The sequence below is a fragment of the Rattus norvegicus genome, chromosome 2 (genome assembly GCF_036323735.1).
Source record: "Rattus norvegicus strain BN/NHsdMcwi chromosome 2, GRCr8, whole genome shotgun sequence".
NCBI lineage: Eukaryota > Metazoa > Chordata > Mammalia > Rodentia > Muridae > Rattus > Rattus norvegicus.
In genome coordinates this window covers 7,444,068-7,466,945 of record NC_086020.1, presented here as the reverse complement: position 1 = coordinate 7,466,945, position 22,878 = coordinate 7,444,068, and the positions used below count along the sequence as shown (strand labels likewise).

At 40.4% G+C, this 22,878-nt stretch overlaps 1 protein-coding gene across 13 annotated transcripts in view; it reads right to left on the bottom strand.

Annotated features, from left to right (window-relative positions):
• The window catches only part of Skic3 (SKI3 subunit of superkiller complex), a 162,935-nt gene that overhangs the window by 59,406 nt on the left and 80,651 nt on the right, over positions 1-22,878 (bottom strand). For all 13 annotated transcript variants that reach the window (XM_063281455.1, XM_063281449.1, XM_063281457.1 and 10 more), the window contains one exon: positions 819-940. In XM_063281455.1, the coding sequence (XP_063137525.1) occupies positions 819-940 (122 nt within the window). The remainder of the gene's footprint in view (positions 1-818; positions 941-22,878) is intronic.

Genomic DNA, 22,878 nt, shown 5'->3' with positions numbered 1-22,878 from the left:
ACTGGGTGCAGACAGAAACCAGCAGGTTCCTGCTGCTATCTGTTCCTATATTCCTGTATCCAGAGGCACTATGCAGTTTCCTCTTATGTGGACTGTGAGCAGAAGTAGGCAGAAGTGGAGGTCTCTCCTGAGGTCTCAGGATTTTCTGCACTTCTAGGAATTCAGCTCCCTTCCCCTCAGGATTTGGGTGCAGGGAGCTGAGGTGAACACAATCTTGAGACCAGCATTTTAAAGGGAGTGACAAGAAAGCAAAATAAACGGTCTGTACAGAGTCCAGGCGGGGGCTAGGAAGAGGGCTCAGTGACTAAAAACATTTATTGACTTTGTTGAGGACTGGAGTTCAATTCCCAGAACCCATACAATGCAGCTCATCCTGACTATAATTCCAGCACGAGGATATGATACCCCTATAACCTCCTCATACTCTGATACACATTCACACACATGAATGAACGAATGAATACATAAGTAAACAAACAAACAATATTTCTTACACAAAGAGAGTATGCAGGTTTTAGAAGCAGTACAGTAGTAGCAAGACACTTCTAGCTGCTGAGAGCTCCTGGGCAAAAACTTAACATTTTTCAGAACTGAATTTTCTCATTGATAAAAAGGTTGACAATCATAAACGTATACATCACCAATTGTTGTGAAGTCCAGAAAAAAATAATCCTAGATGGAAAGACTGACTTGCAGTAAGTAGCCAATAAATATTGCTTGTTATTACTACCACCCTACACTCCTTAAGTACTATATGCTAGAGTTTTACATAAGACAAAAAAATGCATGAATTTCAATGTATAATTCCACAATAGTACCTTTGTGCACAGAGATTCGGCTTCAGATATTTTTCCTGTGTCAATCAGACCAGTGACAGCTTGTGAAAAAGACCACTTTTCAAGCAACAGGTTGTAATTTTGCAAATTTTCTTTGTCCTTAACTGTAAAGCAAAAAAAAAAAAAAAAAGAGAGAGATCAATTCTACTGGCTTCTGCTTGTGTAATGCGCTCTCAAGCAGAAGAACATTTGCTAACAATTTTCACAGGTGCACTTTACATACTTTTTCTTAGAGACAGGGTCTAGATAGCCCAGGCTGCACTCATAGTCACATTTCTGGACTCTCATAATTACCACTACACCCAGTGCCTTAGTACTTCTGGTTGATATATTAAATATATACCCTGTATAAAACAATGAAAATTCCCTGAAAAACAATGAACAATTTCAATAGTGTAACTAAAGTAAAAGTAGCTGCATCCACTCTGAAGAGTTCCAAATCATACACTGACAGACAAACGTCACAGCTGAGGTAGAACACAAGGCCACCATTAGCAAAAGCTGTCTCCCACCTCAATGTAATCATTTCTGTCTCCAGCTCACCCAAAGTCCCTTATGCTCTGCTGCTGGAAACGCCACGCAGATTTCATGGTCTATAACTTCACATGAATGGCATCTCTAACTGTACTCATGTTCAAGTTCGTGGGAAAAACCACATCTGAGTGTAATGCATTATCTTTCTTGTGTTGTTGGATATAAATGCTAAGGTTCTGTTATGAATTTCCTCATGTATGCTAGGGCTGACACTGCTCAATCCTTTTTTGTTCTTGGAATATCTCTGGTTTTTGTACTGGAATAAATCTGGCTTCACAGATTATATTGAAAAGCATTTTCATCTCTGATTTTTAAGAAAAACTTAAATAGAACTGGTATCATTTTTTCCATAAATGTCTGGCAGAATTCATCAGTGGAGTCATTGGTCTTAGTTTCCCTCATGGTGTTTCAGTCTTGATATCTTTAGTAGACATGTAGCTATTGATTTATTTCTGCTTAAGCAAACTTTGTACCTTAAAAAATTTTATTATTTTTTCTGAGTTGACAAATGTCAGAACAAGAGATTGATATTGGAATATTATTGACATGCTAATAGCTGCAGTGACATGCTTTTATTCAAAGACTGGTTTCCTATCTTCTTTTTCTTAGCTCATGTAACTGCAGATTTATTAGCAGTACTTCTAAAAAAAAAAATCCATTCTACTGTCTTTTTCTTTGTCTTATCTAGCAGATTCCTATCTTATCTTTGCCATTTCTTTATTCATCTTATTTTGGGCTTAACTTACCTTTTGTTTTTAGATTCCTAAGACAGCAGCTGACATCATTAGTTTGAGGGTAGCTGTGCTCCATTCCCAATGTAACCGTTAGTATGACACATCTCCTCTAAGCTCTGCTTCAGTCATGTTCTACAGTGCTCACACACTGCAGACTTTAACTCATTGAAGCATATTTCCTAATATTGCTCAGGACTTGTTATTTGAACTAGGTTATAAGGAAGTGCGCTATGTAGTTTGCAAATATTTAAGAATTTCCCAGTTAGTAGTCTGTTATTTACTAGCAAAAGATGGGGAATTTAATTTCCTTCCACTAAAGGCGTCCTGTGTAGAAGACAAAAAGTATGCAGTTCAAGCCCACTGTAGGGAGCCTATTCTGCCAAAGCGAGGGTGAAGGGCAGAGAAAGAAGCATAGTGATGCTCACAGATCAGAGATCCTGGCTCAACAAGACTGAGAACACAAGGCCACAGAATGTATTCTGTATGCCACCTTACACCACACCACCAAAGGCTTACAGCAGCTACATTAACCACCACAAGACTATAAAGGAAAGGAGATTCAAATGTAAAAGATACATTTTGTAGAACAGACCAAGCTTCAGGACTGGAGTCAGTAATACAGAGATGCTGGAGTACAGCAGGAATGCAGGAATTATTAGCTATGATTAATATTGTAAAAAAAAACTCCATTAATTAAGGAGACAACATAAAAGAAATGAGCAATGTAAATTCTGAAAAACTGAGAAACAACAAGAGATAGAAAAGAAAACAAACCTATTAACGAAACCAAGTGTTCATGATTATTGACAGATTGTTGAGAAAATAATTTCTGAATTTCAGGTATCTCCACTGAAATCACTCAAACAGTAAAGCAACAAGAAAACATACTGAATGCAACAGAAGGGACGTTCCAAGAACCATGGGACAACTACAAAAGACCTAAATAGACCTAATTGAATACCAGAAGAAGCAGAAGGGAACATATTTAGAACTATGATGACTGAGAATGTCCCCAGCTTAACACTAGACACAAGCACCAACCAGGAAACACAGAGGACACTCAGAAAGATGAACACCAGGCAGAAGCAAAAACCCAAACCTATATCCAGTTATGGTACCTTCAAACCACAGAAAATTAAAGTTAAGGCAAAACTCTACGAAAAAGCTGGAAAAGAGAGAGAGAGAGAGAAAGATAAGACCATATCCAACATCTCTTCAGAAACTATAGAAAAGGAGAATAAATCAAAATACTTAAAATTTTAACAAAGGAGAGAGGATTTACAATGCTGCACCCTAAAAATTTATCCTTTAAAAATTAAAAAAGAGAGACAAGCCTGGGAAACCAGAAGAGACTGCTCCCTGCACACACATCTCGGACGCCAGAGGAAAAAGCCAAAGACCATATGGAACCCTGGTGCACTGAAGCTCCCAGAAGGGGCGGCACAGGTCTTCCTGGTTGCTGCCTCTGCAGAGAGCCCCTGGGCAGCACCCCACGAGCGAACCTGAGCCTCGGGACCACAGGTAAGACCAAATTTTCTGCTGCAAGAAAGCTGCCTGGTGAGCTTGGGACACACGGAAGCAGAATTTCTCTAGGACCGGGCACGTTCTGTGTTTACCGAAAGTCCCACACCCGCGGATCCCGGCCCGCAGCAGCTCTCTGCTTCCAGACCCGGTGAGAGAGAGACCCAACCGCCTGGTCACGTGGGCACTCCTGAGGCTGCAGAGCGGAAGAGACCACCAACACTGCTCACCCCTGCCCACATCCCTGGCCCAAGAGGAAACTGTATAAGGCCTCTGGGCTCCCATGGGGGAGGGCCCAGGAGCGGCAGGACACCTGCCTGAGACACCGCCGGAACCTGAAAGAAACAGACCGGATAAACAGTTCTCTGCACCCAAATCCCGTGGGAGGGAGAGCTAAACCTTCAGAGAGGCAGACAAGCCTGGGAAACCAGAAGAGACTGCTCCCTGCACGCACATCTCGGACGCCAGAGGAAAAAGCCAAAGACCATCTGGAACCCTGGTGCACTGAAGCTCCCGGAAGGGGCGGCACAGGTCTTCCTGGTTGCTACCTCTGCAGAGAGCCCCTGGGCAGCACCCCACGAGCGAACTTGAGCCTCAGGACCACAGGTAAGACCAAATTTTCTGCTGCAAGAAAGCTGCCTGGTGAACTCAAGACACAGGCCCACAGGAACAGCTGAAGACCTGTAGAGAGAAAGAACTACACGCCTGAAAGCAGAACACTCTGTCCCCATAACTGACTGAAAGAGAGGAAAACAGGTCTACAGCACTCCTGACACACAGGCTTATAGGACAGTCTAGCCACGGTCAGAAATAGCAGAACAAAGTAACACTAGAGATAATCTGATGGCGAGAGGCAAGCGCAGGAACCCAAGCAACAGAAACCAAGACTACATGCCATCATCGGAGCCCAATTCTCCCACCAAAACAAACATGGAATATCCAAACACACCAGAAAAGCAAGATCTAGTTTCAAAATCATATTTGATCATGATGCTGGAGGACTTCAAGAAAGACATGAACACACTTAGGGAAACACAGGAAAACATTAATAAACAAGTAGAAGCCTACAGAGAGGAATCGCAAAAATCCCTGAAAGAATTCCAGGAAAACACAAACAGTTGAAGGAATTAAAAATGGAAATAGAAGCAATCAAGAAAGAACACATGGAAACAACCCTGGATATAGAAAACCAAAAGAAGAGACAAGGAGCTGTAGATACAAGCTTCACCAACAGAATACAAGAGATGGAAGAGAGAATCTCAGGAGCAGAAGATTCCATAGAAATCATTGACTCAACTGTCAAAGATAATGTAAAACGGAAAAAGCTACTGGTCCAAAACATACAGGAAATCCAGGACTCAATGAGAAGATCAAACCTAAGGATAATAGGTATAGAAGAGAGTGAAGACTCCCAGCTCAAAGGACCAGTAAATATCTTCAACAAAATCATAGAAGAAAACTTCCCTAACCTAAAAAAAGAGATACCCATAGGCATAAAAGAAGCCTACAGAACTCCAAATAGATTGGACCAGAAAAGACACACCTCCCGTCACATAATTGTCAAAACACCAAACGCACAAAATAAAGAAAGAATATTAAAAGCAGTAAGGGAAAAAGGTCAAGTAACATATAAAGGGAGACCTATCAGAATCACACCAGACTTCTCGCCAGAAACTATGAAGGCCAGAAGATCCTGGACTGATGTCATACAGACCCTAAGAGAACACAAATGCCAGCCCAGGTTACTGTATCCAGCAAAACTCTCAATTAACATTGATGGAGAAACCAAGATATTCCATGACAAAACCAAATTTACACAATATCTTTCTACAAATCCAGCACTACAAAGGATAATAAATGGTAAAGCCCAACATAAGGAGGCAAGCTACACCCTAGAAGAAGCAAGAAACTAATCGTCTTGGCAACAAAACAAAGAGAATGAAAGCACACAAACATAACCTCACATCCAAATATGAATATAACAGGAAGCAATAATCACTATTCCTTAATATCTCTCAACATCAATGGCCTCAACTCCCCAATAAAAAGACATAGATTAACAAACTGGATACGCAACGAGGACCCTGCATTCTGCTGCCTACAGGAAACACACCTCAGAGACAAAGACAGACACTACCTCAGAGTCAAAGGCTGGAAAACAACTTTCCAAGCAAATGGTCAGAAGAAGCAAGCTGGAGTAGCCATTCTAATATCAAATAAAATCAATTTCCAACTAAAAGTCATCAAAAAAGATAAGGAAGGACACTTCATATTCATCAAAGGAAAAATCAACCAAGATGAACTCTCAATCCTAAATATCTATGCCCCAAATACAAGGGCACCTACATATGTAAAAGAAACCTTACTAAAGCTCAAAACACACATTGCACCTCACACAATAATAGTGGGAGATTTCAACACCCCACTCTCATCAATGGACAGATCATGGAAACAGAAATTAAACAGTGATGTCGACAGACTAAGAGAAGTCATGAGCCAAATGGACTTAACGGATATTTATAGAACATTCTATCCTAAAGCAAAAGGAGATACCTTCTTCTCAGCTCCTCATGGTACTTTCTCCAAAATTGACCATATAATTGGTCAAAAAACGGGCCTCAACAGGTACAGAAAGATAGAAATAATCCCATGCCTGCTATCGGACCACCACGGCCTAAAACTGGTCTTCAATAACAATAACGGAAGAATGCCCACATATACGTGGAAATTGAACAATGCTCTACTCAATGATAACCTGGTCAAGGAAGAAATAAAGAAAGAAATTAAAAACTTTTTAGAATTTAATGAAAATGAAGATACAACATACTCAAACTTATGGGACACAATGAAAGCTGTGCTAAGAGGAAAACTCATAGCGCTGAGTGCCTGCAGAAAGAAACAGGAAAGAGCATATGTCAGCAGCTTGACAGCACACCTAAAAGCTCTAGAACAAAAAGAAGCAAATACACCCAGGAGGAGCAGAAGGCAGGAAATAATCAAACTCAGAGCTGAAATCAACCAAGTAGAAACAAAAAGGAGCATAGAAAGAATCAACAGAACCAAAAGTTGGTTCTTTGAGAAAATCAACAAGATAGATAAACCCTTAGCCAGACTAACGACAGGACACAGAGAGTGCGTCCAAATTAACAAAATCAGAAATGAAAAGGGAGACATAACTACAGATTCAGAGGAAATTCAAAAAATCATCAGATCTTACTATAAAAACCTATATTCAACAAAATTTGAAAATCTTCAGGAAATGGACAATTTCCTAGACAGATACCAGGTATCGAAGTTAAATCAGGAACAGATAAACCAGTTAAACAACCCCATAACACCTAAGGAAATAGAAGCAGTCATTAAAGGTCTCCCAACCAAAAAGAGTCCAGGTCCAGACGGGTTTAGTGCAGAATTCTATCAAACCTTCATAGAAGACCTCATACCAATATTATCCAAACTATTCTACAAAATTGAAACAGATGGAGCCCTACCGAATTCCTTCTACGAAGCCACAATTACTCGTATACCTAAACCACACAAAGACACAACAAAGAAAGAGAACTTCAGACAAATTTCCCTTATGAATATCGACGCAAAAATACTCAACAAAATTCTGGCAAACCGAATTCAAGAGCACATCAAAACAATCATCCACCATGATCAAGTAGGCTTCATCCCAGGCATGCAGGGATGGTTTAATATACGGAAAACCATCAACGTGATCCATTATATAAACAAACTGAAAGAACAGAACCACATGATCATTTCATTAGATGCTGAGAAAGCATTTGACAAAATTCAACACCCCTTCATGATAAAAGTCCTGGAAAGAATAGGAATTCAAGGCCTATACCTAAACAAGGTAAAAGCCATATACAGCAAACCAGTTGCTAACATTAAACTAAATGGAGAGAAACTTGAAGCAATCCCACTAAAATCAGGGACTAGACAAGGCTGCCCACTCTCTCCCTACTTATTCAATATAGTTCTTAGAGGTTCTAGCCAGAGCAATCAGACAACAAAAGGAGATCAAAGGGATACAGATCGGAAAAGAAGAGGTCAAAATATCACTATTTGCAGATGACATGATAGTATATTTAAGTGATCCCAAAAGTTCCACCAGAGAACTACTAAAGCTGATAAACAACTTCAGCAAAGTGGCTGCATATAAAATTAACTCAAATAAATCAGTTGCCTTCCTCTATACAAAAGAGAAACAAGCCGAGAAAGAAATTAGGGAAACGACACCCTTCATAATAGACCCAAATAATATAAAGTACCTCGGTGTGACTTTAACCAAGCAAGTAAAAGATCTGTACAATAAGAACTTCAAGACACTGAGGAAAGAAACAAATAACCCTATTAAAAAATGGGGTTCAGAGCTAAACAAAGAATTCACAGCTGAGGAATGCCGAATGGCTGAGAAACACCTAAAGAAATGTTCAACATCTTTAGTCATAAGGGAAATGCAAATCAAAACAACCCTGAGATTTCACCTCACACCAGTGCGATTGGCTAAGATCAAAAACTCAGGTGACAGCAGATGCTGGCGAGGATGTGGAGAAAGAGGAACACTCCTCCATTGTTGGTGGGATTGCAGACTGGTAAAACCATTCTGGAAATCAGTCTGGAGGTTCCTCAGAAAATTGGACATTGAACTGCCTGAGGATCCAGCTATACCTCTCTTGGGCATATACCCAAAAGATGCCTCAACATATAAAAGAGACACGTGCTCCACTATGTTCATCGCAGCCTTATTTATAATAGCCAGAAAATGGAAAGAACCCAGATGCCCTTCAACAGAGGAATGGATACAGAAAATGTGGTACATCTACACAATGGAATATTACTCAGCTATCAAAAACGAGTTTATGAAATTCGTAGGCAAATGGTTGGAACTGGAAAATATCATCCTGAGTGAGCTAACCCAATCACAGAAAGACATACATGGTATGCACTCATTGATAAGTGGCTATTAGCCCAAATGCTTGAATTACCCTAGATCCCTAGAACAAACGAAACTCAAGACGGATGATCAAAATGTGAATGCTTCACTCCTTCTTTAAATGAGGAAAAAGAATACCCTTGGCAGGGAAGGGAGAGGCAAAGATTAAAACAGAGACTGAAGGAACACCCATTCAGAGCCTGCCCCACATGTGGCCCATACATATACAGCCACCCAATTAGACAAGATGGATGAAGCAAAGAAGTGCAGATTGACAGGAGCCGGATGTAGATCGCTCCTGAGAGACACAGCCAGAATACAGCAAATACAGAGGCGAATGCCAGCAGCAAACCACTGAACTGAGAATAGGTCCCCTATTGAAGGAATCAGAGAAAGAACTGGAAGAGCTTGAAGGGGCTCGAGACCCCAAAAGTACAACAATGCCAAGCAACCAGAGCTTCCAGGGACTAAGCCACTACCTAAAGACTATACATGGACTGACCCTGGACTCTGACCCCATAGGTAGCAATGAATATCCTAGTAAGAGCACCAGTGGAAGGGGAAGCCCTGGGTCCTGCTAAGACTGAACCCCCAGTGAACTAGTCTATGGGGGGAGGGCGGCAATGGGGGGAGGGTTGGGAGGGGTACACCCATAAGGAAGGGGAGGGGGGAGGGGGATGTTTGCCCGGAAACCGGGAAAGGGAATAACACTCGAAATGTATATAAGAAATACTCAAGTTAATAAAAAAAAAAAAATGTTAAAAAAAAAAAAAGACATCTGAAAAGTTTAAAAGCTCAAAAAAAAAATTAAAAAAGAAGTCTTCGTTGATTTCTTTATTGAGAGACTTGAAGTTCTTGTCATATATATCTTTCACTTGTTTGGTTAGAGTTACCCCAATATAGTTTATATTATTTGTGACTACCATGAAGGACGTTGTTTCTCTAATGTTTTGCTTAGCGCATTTATCATTTGTATAAAGGAAGGAAGGCTACTGATCTGTTTAAGTTAATTTTATATCCAGCAACTTTCAAGTTGTTTACCAGCTGTAGAAGTTCTCTGGTTGAATTTTTGTGATTGCTTATGTATACTATCCAGTCATCTACAAATAGTGATACCTTGACTTCTTCTTTGCCAATTTGTATCCCCTTGATCTCCTTGTCTTATTGCTCTAGCTAGAATTTCAAGTACTATATTACATAGATATGGATAGAGTGGGCAGCCTTGTCCTTGATTTTAGCGGGATTGTTCAAGTATCTTTCCACTTAATTTGATATTGGATGTTGGTTTGTTGTGTATTGCTTTTATTAAGTTTATGTATGGGCCTTGAATTCCTGATCTCTCCAATACTTTTACCATGTAGGGGTATTGTATTTTGTCAAATGCTTTTTCAGCACCTAATGAGATGATCACGTGATTTGTTTTTCATTGAGGTTGTTTATATAGTGGAGATATCTCCCATGATCATGGCTTGGTAGAATTAACATAGTAAAAATGGCCATCCTCCTTCTTGGGCACAAATGGAAGTAGAAGCCCCAAGTAGGAGTCCCCCAAGGCTGGAAACCCCAGTGTAGGAAAATGTCAGGGGGGATAAGGGGGTTGGATGGGGAAGGGAACACCCTTATAGAAGAAAGGAAGGGAGATGGAATAGGGAGCTTCTGTCCAGGAAACCAGGAAAGGGAATAACATTTGAAATGTAAACAAATAAATCTATTAAAATAAAAAAGTATTAATTTATATAAGAAAAGAATAAATAAGGTTTCTAGCTAGGACCCGAACCTCGCTGATCCCGGCCCACAGCTCCTTGCTCAAAAACCCCATGGGAGAAAGAGCTTACCACCCAGACAGGTGGGCACTCCTGAGACTGCAGGGCAGGAGAGACCACCAGTACTAGCCACTCTTGCCCACATGCCTGGCCCAAGAGGAAACTGTATAGGGCCTCTGGGAACAGGAAGATAGGGACACTCAGTGCTGCGGTCCAGACAATGCCCAGATCTGAAGGGACCCGGTCAAACAGTTCCCTGCACCCAAATCCCATGGGAGGAAGAGCTAGACCTTCAGAGGGGCAGACAAACCTGGGAAGCCAGAGGAGACCACTCTCTGCCCACATTTCTGACTCTAGAGGAAAGTGCCTAGCACTCTAAGCCCCCTGTGCACAGGGTCCCTAGCAAAGGAGGGGCAGGCCCTTCTGGTTGCTGCCCTCACAGAGAGCTGAAACCTGGATAAACGAAATGACTCCAGGTCTGAGACCAGAGGTAAGACCAACTTTTCTGTTCCAAGTGACCTGCCTGGTGGACTCAAGACACATGCCCACAGGAACACCTGAAGACCAGTAGACAGGAAAGACTACATGCCTGAAAGCAGAACACTCAGTGCCCATAACTGGCAGAAAGAGAACAGGAAAACAGGTCTACAGCACTCCTGACACACAGGCCTATAGGACGATCTAACCACTGTCAGAAAAGGCAGAACAAGGTAACACGGGAGACAACGTGATGGCAAGAGGCAGCGCAGGAACCCAAGCAAAAGAAACCAAGACTACATGGCATCATCGGAGCACAACTCTCCCACCAAAGCAAACTGATTATCCAAACAAACCAGAAAACCAAGATCTAGATTTTAAATCACATTTGATCATGATGATGGAGGACTTCAAGAAAGACATAAAGAACTCCCTTAGAGAAATGCAGGAAAACACAAACAAGCAGAAGCCTATAGAGAGGAAATGCAAAAATCCCTGAAAGAATTCCAGGAAAACACAAACAGGTGGAGGAATTAAAAATGGAAATAGAAGCAATCAAGAAAGAACACATGGAAACAACCCTGGATATAGAAAACCAAAAGAAGAGACAAGGAGCTGTAGATACAAGCTTCACCAACAGAATACAAGAGATGGAAGAGAGAATCTCAGGAGCAGAAGATTCCATAGAAATCATTGACTCAACTGTCAAAGATAATGTAAAACGGAAAAAGCTACTGGTCCAAAACATACAGGAAATCCAGGACTCAATGAGAAGATCAAACCTAAGGATAATAGGTATAGAAGAGAGTGAAGACTCCCAGCTCAAAGGACCAGTAAATATCTTCAACAAAATCATAGAAGAAAACTTCCCTAACCTAAAAAAAGAGATACCCATAGGCATAAAAGAAGCCTACAGAACTCCAAATAGATTGGACCAGAAAAGACACACCTCCCGTCACATAATTGTCAAAACACCAAACGCACAAAATAAAGAAAGAATATTAAAAGCAGTAAGGGAAAAAGGTCAAGTAACATATAAAGGGAGACCTATCAGAATCACACCAGACTTCTCGCCAGAAACTATGAAGGCCAGAAGATCCTGGACTGATGTCATACAGACCCTAAGAGAACACAAATGCCAGCCCAGGTTACTGTATCCAGCAAAACTCTCAATTAACATTGATGGAGAAACCAAGATATTCCATGACAAAACCAAATTTACACAATATCTTTCTACAAATCCAGCACTACAAAGGATAATAAATGGTAAAGCCCAACATAAGGAGGCAAGCTACACCCTAGAAGAAGCAAGAAACTAATCGTCTTGGCAACAAAACAAAGAGAATGAAAGCACACAAACATAACCTCACATCCAAATATGAATATAACAGGAAGCAATAATCACTATTCCTTAATATCTCTCAACATCAATGGCCTCAACTCCCCAATAAAAAGACATAGATTAACAAACTGGATACGCAACGAGGACCCTGCATTCTGCTGCCTACAGGAAACACACCTCAGAGACAAAGACAGACACTACCTCAGAGTGAAAGGCTGGAAAACAACTTTCCAAGCAAATGGTCAGAAGAAGCAAGCTGGAGTAGCCATTCTAATATCAAATAAAATCAATTTCCAACTAAAAGTCATCAAAAAAGATAAGGAAGGACACTTCATATTCATCAAAGGAAAAATCAACCAAGATGAACTCTCAATCCTAAATATCTATGCCCCAAATACAAGGGCACCTACATATGTAAAAGAAACCTTACTAAAGCTCAAAACACACATTGCACCTCACACAATAATAGTGGGAGATTTCAACACCCCACTCTCATCAATGGACAGATCATGGAAACAGAAATTAAACAGTGATGTCGACAGACTAAGAGAAGTCATGAGCCAAATGGACTTAACGGATATTTATAGAACATTCTATCCTAAAGCAAAAGGAGATACCTTCTTCTCAGCTCCTCATGGTACTTTCTCCAAAATTGACCATATAATTGGTCAAAAAACGGGCCTCAACAGGTACAGAAAGATAGAAATAATCCCATGCCTGCTATCGGACCACCACGGCCTAAAACTGGTCTTCAATAACAATAACGGAAGAATGCCCACATATACGTGGAAATTGAACAATGCTCTACTCAATGATAACCTGGTCAAGGAAGAAATAAAGAAAGAAATTAAAAACTTTTTAGAATTTAATGAAAATGAAGATACAACATACTCAAACTTATGGGACACAATGAAAGCTGTGCTAAGAGGAAAACTCATAGCGCTGAGTGCCTGCAGAAAGAAACAGGAAAGAGCATATGTCAGCAGCTTGACAGCACACCTAAAAGCTCTAGAACAAAAAGAAGCAAATACACCCAGGAGGAGCAGAAGGCAGGAAATAATCAAACTCAGAGCTGAAATCAACCAAGTAGAAACAAAAAGGAGCATAGAAAGAATCAACAGAACCAAAAGTTGGTTCTTTGAGAAAATCAACAAGATAGATAAACCCTTAGCCAGACTAACGACAGGACACAGAGAGTGCGTCCAAATTAACAAAATCAGAAATGAAAAGGGAGACATAACTACAGATTCAGAGGAAATTCAAAAAATCATCAGATCTTACTATAAAAACCTATATTCAACAAAATTTGAAAATCTTCAGGAAATGGACAATTTCCTAGACAGATACCAGGTATCGAAGTTAAATCAGGAACAGATAAACCAGTTAAACAACCCCATAACACCTAAGGAAATAGAAGCAGTCATTAAAGGTCTCCCAACCAAAAAGAGTCCAGGTCCAGACGGGTTTAGTGCAGAATTCTATCAAACCTTCATAGAAGACCTCATACCAATATTATCCAAACTATTCTACAAAATTGAAACAGATGGAGCCCTACCGAATTCCTTCTACGAAGCCACAATTACTCGTATACCTAAACCACACAAAGACACAACAAAGAAAGAGAACTTCAGACAAATTTCCCTTATGAATATCGACGCAAAAATACTCAACAAAATTCTGGCAAACCGAATTCAAGAGCACATCAAAACAATCATCCACCATGATCAAGTAGGCTTCATCCCAGGCATGCAGGGATGGTTTAATATACGGAAAACCATCAACGTGATCCATTATATAAACAAACTGAAAGAACAGAACCACATGATCATTTCATTAGATGCTGAGAAAGCATTTGACAAAATTCAACACCCCTTCATGATAAAAGTCCTGGAAAGAATAGGAATTCAAGGCCTATACCTAAACAAGGTAAAAGCCATATACAGCAAACCAGTTGCTAACATTAAACTAAATGGAGAGAAACTTGAAGCAATCCCACTAAAATCAGGGACTAGACAAGGCTGCCCACTCTCTCCCTACTTATTCAATATAGTTCTTAGAGGTTCTAGCCAGAGCAATCAGACAACAAAAGGAGATCAAAGGGATACAGATCGGAAAAGAAGAGGTCAAAATATCACTATTTGCAGATGACATGATAGTATATTTAAGTGATCCCAAAAGTTCCACCAGAGAACTACTAAAGCTGATAAACAACTTCAGCAAAGTGGCTGCATATAAAATTAACTCAAATAAATCAGTTGCCTTCCTCTATACAAAAGAGAAACAAGCCGAGAAAGAAATTAGGGAAACGACACCCTTCATAATAGACCCAAATAATATAAAGTACCTCGGTGTGACTTTAACCAAGCAAGTAAAAGATCTGTACAATAAGAACTTCAAGACACTGAGGAAAGAAACAAATAACCCTATTAAAAAATGGGGTTCAGAGCTAAACAAAGAATTCACAGCTGAGGAATGCCGAATGGCTGAGAAACACCTAAAGAAATGTTCAACATCTTTAGTCATAAGGGAAATGCAAATCAAAACAACCCTGAGATTTCACCTCACACCAGTGCGATTGGCTAAGATCAAAAACTCAGGTGACAGCAGATGCTGGCGAGGATGTGGAGAAAGAGGAACACTCCTCCATTGTTGGTGGGATTGCAGACTGGTAAAACCATTCTGGAAATCAGTCTGGAGGTTCCTCAGAAAATTGGACATTGAACTGCCTGAGGATCCAGCTATACCTCTCTTGGGCATATACCCAAAAGATGCCTCAACATATAAAAGAGACACGTGCTCCACTATGTTCATCGCAGCCTTATTTATAATAGCCAGAAAATGGAAAGAACCCAGATGCCCTTCAACAGAGGAATGGATACAGAAAATGTGGTACATCTACACAATGGAATATTACTCAGCTATCAAAAACGAGTTTATGAAATTCGTAGGCAAATGGTTGGAACTGGAAAATATCATCCTGAGTGAGCTAACCCAATCACAGAAAGACATACATGGTATGCACTCATTGATAAGTGGCTATTAGCCCAAATGCTTGAATTACCCTAGATCCCTAGAACAAACGAAACTCAAGACGGATGATCAAAATGTGAATGCTTCACTCCTTCTTTAAATGAGGAAAAAGAATACCCTTGGCAGGGAAGGGAGAGGCAAAGATTAAAACAGAGACTGAAGGAACACCCATTCAGAGCCTGCCCCACATGTGGCCCATACATATACAGCCACCCAATTAGACAAGATGGATGAAGCAAAGAAGTGCAGATTGACAGGAGCCGGATGTAGATCGCTCCTGAGAGACACAGCCAGAATACAGCAAATACAGAGGCGAATGCCAGCAGCAAACCACTGAACTGAGAATAGGTCCCCTATTGAAGGAATCAGAGAAAGAACTGGAAGAGCTTGAAGGGGCTCGAGACCCCAAAAGTACAACAATGCCAAGCAACCAGAGCTTCCAGGGACTAAGCCACTACCTAAAGACTATACATGGACTGACCCTGGACTCTGACCCCATAGGTAGCAATGAATATCCTAGTAAGAGCACCAGTGGAAGGGGAAGCCCTGGGTCCTGCTAAGACTGAACCCCCAGTGAACTAGTCTATGGGGGGAGGGCGGCAATGGGGGGAGGGTTGGGAGGGGTACACCCATAAGGAAGGGGAGGGGGGAGGGGGATGTTTGCCCGGAAACCGGGAAAGGGAATAACACTCGAAATGTATATAAGAAATACTCAAGTTAATAAAAAAAAAAAATGTTAAAAAAAAAAAAAGACATCTGAAAAGTTTAAAAGCTCAAAAAAAAAATTAAAAAAGAAGTCTTCGTTGATTTCTTTATTGAGAGACTTGAAGTTCTTGTCATATATATCTTTCACTTGTTTGGTTAGAGTTACCCCAATATAGTTTATATTATTTGTGACTACCATGAAGGACGTTGTTTCTCTAATGTTTTGCTTAGCGCATTTATCATTTGTATAAAGGAAGGAAGGCTACTGATCTGTTTAAGTTAATTTTATATCCAGCAACTTTCAAGTTGTTTACCAGCTGTAGAAGTTCTCTGGTTGAATTTTTGTGATTGCTTATGTATACTATCCAGTCATCTACAAATAGTGATACCTTGACTTCTTCTTTGCCAATTTGTATCCCCTTGATCTCCTTGTCTTATTGCTCTAGCTAGAATTTCAAGTACTATATTACATAGATATGGATAGAGTGGGCAGCCTTGTCCTTGATTTTAGCGGGATTGTTCAAGTATCTTTCCACTTAATTTGATATTGGATGTTGGTTTGTTGTGTATTGCTTTTATTAAGTTTATGTATGGGCCTTGAATTCCTGATCTCTCCAATACTTTTACCATGTAGGGGTATTGTATTTTGTCAAATGCTTTTTCAGCACCTAATGAGATGATCACGTGATTTGTTTTTCATTGAGGTTGTTTATATAGTGGAGATATCTCCCATGATCATGGCTTGGTAGAATTAACATAGTAAAAATGGCCATCCTCCTTCTTGGGCACAAATGGAAGTAGAAGCCCCAAGTAGGAGTCCCCCAAGGCTGGAAACCCCAGTGTAGGAAAATGTCAGGGGGGATAAGGGGGTTGGATGGGGAAGGGAACACCCTTATAGAAGAAAGGAAGGGAGATGGAATAGGGAGCTTCTGTCCAGGAAACCAGGAAAGGGAATAACATTTGAAATGTAAACAAATAAATCTATTAAAATAAAAAAGTATTAATTTATATAAGAAAAGAATAAATAAGGTTTCTAGCTAGGACCCGAACCTCGCTGATCCCGGCCCACAGCTCCTTGCTCAAAAACCCCATGGGAGAAAGAGCTTACCACCCAGACAGGTGGGCACTCCTGAGACTGCAGGGCAGGAGAGACCACCAGTACTAGCCACTCTTGCCCACATGCCTGGCCCAAGAGGAAACTGTATAGGGCCTCTGGGAACAGGAAGATAGGGACACTCAGTGCTGCGGTCCAGACAATGCCCAGATCTGAAGGGACCCGGTCAAACAGTTCCCTGCACCCAAATCCCATGGGAGGAAGAGCTAGACCTTCAGAGGGGCAGACAAACCTGGGAAGCCAGAGGAGACCACTCTCTGCCCACATTTCTGACTCTAGAGGAAAGTGCCTAGCACTCTAAGCCCCCTGTGCACAGGGTCCCTAGCAAAGGAGGGGCAGGCCCTTCTGGTTGCTGCCCTCACAGAGAGCTGAAACCTGGATAAACGAAATGACTCCAGGTCTGAGACCAGAGGTAAGACCAACTTTTCTGTTCCAAGTGACCTGCCTGGTGGACTCAAGACACATGCCCACAGGAACACCTGAAGACCAGTAGACAGGAAAGACTACATGCCTGAAAGCAGAACACTCAGTGCCCATAACTGGCAGAAAGAGAACAGGAAAACAGGTCTACAGCACTCCTGACACACAGGCCTATAGGACGATCTAACCACTGTCAGAAAAGGCAGAACAAGGTAACACGGGAGACAACGTGATGGCAAGAGGCAGCGCAGGAACCCAAGCAAAAGAAACCAAGACTACATGGCATCATCGGAGCACAACTCTCCCACCAAAGCAAACTGATTATCCAAACAAACCAGAAAACCAAGATCTAGATTTTAAATCACATTTGATCATGATGATGGAGGACTTCAAGAAAGACATAAAGAACTCCCTTAGAGAAATGCAGGAAAACACAAACAAGCAGAAGCCTATAGAGAGGAAATGCAAAAATCCCTGAAAGAATTCCAGGAAAACACAAACAGGTGGAGGAATTAAAAATGGAAATAGAAGCAATCAAGAAAGAACACATGGAAACAACCCTGGATATAGAAAACCAAAAGAAGAGACAAGGAGCTGTAGATACAAGCTTCACCAACAGAATACAAGAGATGGAAGAGAGAATCTCAGGAGCAGAAGATTCCAGAGAAATCACCGACACAACTGTCAAAGATAATTTAAAACAGAAAAAGATACTGGCCCAAAACATACAGGAAATCCAGGACACAATGAGAAGATCAAACCTAAGGATAATAGGTATAGAAGAGAGTGAAGACTCCCAGCTCAAAGGACAAGTAAATATCTTCAACAAAACCATAGAAGAAAACTTCCCTAACCTAAAGAAAGAGATGCCCATAAACATACAGGAAGCCTACAAGAGCTCCAAATAGATTGGACCAGAAGAGAAACTTCTCCCGTCACATAATAGTGTAAACACCAAATGCACAAAACAAATAAAGAATATTAAAAGCAGTATGAGAAAAATGTCAAGTAATATATAAAAGCAGACCTATCAGAATTATACCAGAATTCTCACCAGAACTATGAAAGCCAGAAGATCCTGGACAGATGTCATACAGACCCTAAGAGAACACAAATGCCAGCCCAGGTTACGGTATCCTGCAAAACTCTCAATTAACATACATGGAGAAACCAAGATATTCCATGACAAAACCAAATTTACACAATATCCTTCTATAATCCAGCCCTACAAAGGATAATAAGTGGTAAAGCCCAACATAAGGAGGCAAGCAACACCCTAGAAAAACCAAGAAACTAATTGTCATGCAACAAAACAAAGAGAAGACATGCACACAAACATAATCTCCCATCCAAATACGAATACAAGAGGAAGCAAAAATCACTAATCCATAATATCTCTCAACATCAATGGACTCAATTCACCAATAAAAAGACATAAATTAACAAACTGGACATGAAATGAGGACCGACCATTTTGCTGCCTACAGGAAACACGTCTCAGAGACAAAGACAGACACTACCTCAGAGTGAAAGGCTGGAAAACAACTTTCCAAGCAAATAGTCTGAAGAAGCAAGCTAGAGTACCACTCTAATATTGAATAAAATTGATTTTCAACCAAAAGTCATCAAAAAAGATAAGGAAGGACACTTCATATTCATCAAAGGAAAAATCCACCAAGATGAACTCTCAATCCTAAATATCTATCCTCTAAATACAAGGGCAGCTAAACCTCAAAGCACACATTGCACCTCACACAATGATAGTAGGAGATTTCAACACCCCACTCTCATCAATGGACAGATCATAGAAACAGAACTTAAACAGAGACATAGACAAACGAAGAGAAGTCATGAACCAAATGGATTTAACAGATATTTATAGAACATTCTATCCTAAAAGAAAAGGATATACCTTCTACTCACCACCTTATGGTACTTTCTCCAAAATTGACCTATAATCAGTCATAAAACAGGCCTCAATAGATAGAGAAAGATAGAAATAATCCTGCGTCCTATCAGACCACCACGGGCTAGAGCTGGTCTTCAATAACAATAAGGAAAGAACGCCTACATATACGTGGAAGTTGAATAATGCTCTACTCAATGATAACCTGGTCAAGGGAGAAATAAAGAAAGAAATTAAAGAATTCTTAGAATTTAATGAAAATGAAGGTACAACATACCCAAATTATGGCACACAATGAAAGCTGTGCTAAGAGGAAAACTCATAACTCTGAGTGCTTGCAGAAAGAAACAGGAGAGAGCATATATCAGCAGCTTCACAGCACACCTAAAAGCTCTAGAACAACAAGAAGCAAATACACCCAGGAGGAGTAGAAGGCAGGAAATAATCAAACTCAGAGCTGAAATCAACCAAGTAGACACAAAAAGGACTATACAAAGAATCAACAGAACCTGGAGCTGGTTCTTTGAGAAAAAAAATCAACAAAATAGATAAACCCTTAGCCAGATTAACCAGAGGACACAGAAAGTGTGCCCAAATTAACAAAATCAGAAATGAAAAGGGAGACATAACAACAGAGCCAGAGGAAATTCAAAAAGTCATCAGATCCTACTACAAAAGCCTATATTCAACAAAACTGGAAAATCTGGAGGAAATGGACAATTTCCTAGACAGATACCAGGTACCGAAGTTAAATCAGGAACAGATAAAACATTGAAACAATCCCATAACTCCTAAAGAAATAAAAGCAGTCATAAAAGGTCTCCTAACCAAAAAGAGCCCAGGTCCAGACGGGTTCAGTGCAGAATTCTATCAGACCTTCATAGAAGACCTCATACCAATACTATCCAAACTATTCCACGAAATTGAAACACACGAAATTGAGCACTACCGAATTCCCTCTATGAAGCCACAATTACTCTTATACCTAAACCACACAAAGACCCAACAAAGAAAGAAAACTTCTGACCAATTTCCCTTATGAATATCGACGCAAAGGTACTCAATAAAATTCTTGAAAAACGAATCCAAGACTTCATTCCAGGGATGCAGGGATGGTTTAATATATGGAAAACCATCAATCTAATCCACTATATAAACAAACTGACAGATAAGAACTATATGATCATTTCATTCGATGCTGAGAAAGCATTTGACAAAATTCAACAACCCTTCATGATAAAAGAACTGGAAAGAATAGTAATTCAAGGCCCATACCTAAACATAGTAAAAGCCATATACAGCAAGCCAGTAGCTAATATTAAACTAAATGGAGAGAAACTTGAAGCAATCCCACTAAAATCAGGGACTAGACAAGGCTGCCCACTCTCTCCCTACTTACTCAATATAGTTCTGAAAGTCCTAGCCAGAGCGATCAGACAGCAAAAGGAGATCAAACAGATAGAGATTGGAAAGGAAGAAGTCACAGTATCACTATTTGCAGACGATATGATTATGTACTTAAGTGATCCCAAAAGTCCCAACAGAGAACTACTGAACCTGATAAACACCTTCAGCAAACTGGCTGGGTATAAAATTAACTCAAATAAATCAGTAGCCTTCCTCTACACAAAGGAGAAACAAGCCGAGAAAGAAATTAGGGAAATTACACCCTTCATAATAGTCCCAAATAATATAAAATACCTCGGTGTGACTTTAGCCAAGCAAGTGAAAGATCTGTATGATAAGAACTTCAAGTCTCTGAAGAAAGAAATTGAAAAAGATCTCAGAAGATGGAAAGATCTCCCATGCTCATGGATTGGCAGGACTAACATAGTAAAAATGGCCATTTTACCAAAAGCGATCTATGGATTCAATGCAATCCCCATCAAAATTCCAACTAAATTCTTCATAGAGCTAGACAGAACAACTTGCAAGTTCATCTGGAATAACAAAAAACCCAGGATAGCTAAAACTATCCTCAACAAAATAAAAAAATCCAGGGGAATCCCTATCCTTCAACTGAAGCAGTATTACAGAGCAATAGTGATAAAGACTGTATGGTACTGATACAGAGACAGACAGATAAGCCAGTGGAATAGAATTGAAGACCCAGAAATGAACCCACACACCTATGGTCACTTGATTTTTGACAAAGGAGCCAAAACCATCCAATGGAAAAAAGATAGCATTTTCAGCAAATGGTGCCGGTTCAACTAGAGGTCGGAATGTAGAAGAATGCAAATCGATCCATTCTTATCACCCTGTACAAAGCTTAAGTCCAAGTGGATCAAAGACCTCCACATCAAACTAGATACCCTCAAACTAATAGAAGAAAAAGTGGGGAAGCATCTTGAACTCATGGGCACTGGAGGAAATTTCCTGAAGAAAACACCAATGGCCTCTGCTCTTAGATAAAGAATCAACAAATGGGATCTCATAAAACTGCAAAGCTTCTGTAAGGCAAAGGACACTGTTGTTAGGACAAAACAGCAACCAACAGATTGGGAAAAGATCTTTACCAATCCTACAACTGATAGGGGGCTTATATCCAAAATATACAAAGAACTCAAGAAGTTAGACCCAGGGAGACAAATAACCCTATTAAAAAATGGGGTTCAAACATGAAACTCAAGAAGGATGACCAAAATGCGAATGCTTCACTCCTTCTCTAAAAGGGGAAAAAGAATACCCTTTGGAGGGAATAGGGAGGCAAAGTTTAGAACAGAGCCTGCCCCATGTGTGGCCCATACATATACAGCCACCAAACCAGATAAGATGGATGAAGCAAAGAAGTGCAGGCTGACAGGAACCGGATGTAGATCAGTCCTGAAAGACACAGCCAGAATACAGCAAATACATAGGCGAATGCCATCATTAAACCATTGAACTGCAGACGGGACCCCTGTTGAAGGAATCAGAGAAAGGACTGAAAGAGCTTGAAGGGGCTCGAGACCCCCATATGAACAACAATGCCAACCAACCAGAGCTTCCAGGGACTAAGTCACTACCCAAAGACTATACATGGACTGACCCTGGGCTCCAACCTCATAGGTAGCAATGAATAGCCTAGTAAGAGCACCAGTGGAAGGGGAAGCACTTGGTCCTGCCAAGACTGAACCCCCAGTGAATGTGATTGTTGGGGGGAGGGTGGCAATGGGGGGAGGATGAGGAGGGGAACACCGATATAGAAGTGGAGGGAGAGGGGCTAGTGGATGTTGGCCTGGAAACCGGGAAAGCGAATAACAATTGAAATGTAAATAAGAAATACCCAAGTTAATAAAGATCGATTAAAAAAAAAAGAAAAGAAGAAATAATAATTATTTAATAAAAATAAGCTGTTGTTTTAGCAAAAAAAAAAAAAGCCACCGTACAAAAAACAATCTACAGATTTACAGATTCAGTGCAATCTTCACCAAAATCCCAACACAATTATTCAAAGATATGGAAAGAGCAATTTTCAAGTTTATCAAAAAAAAAAAAACACAAAAGACCCAGATTAGCAAAAATAATTCTTAACAATAAGAGAACTTTTGGGGAATCACCATCTCTGA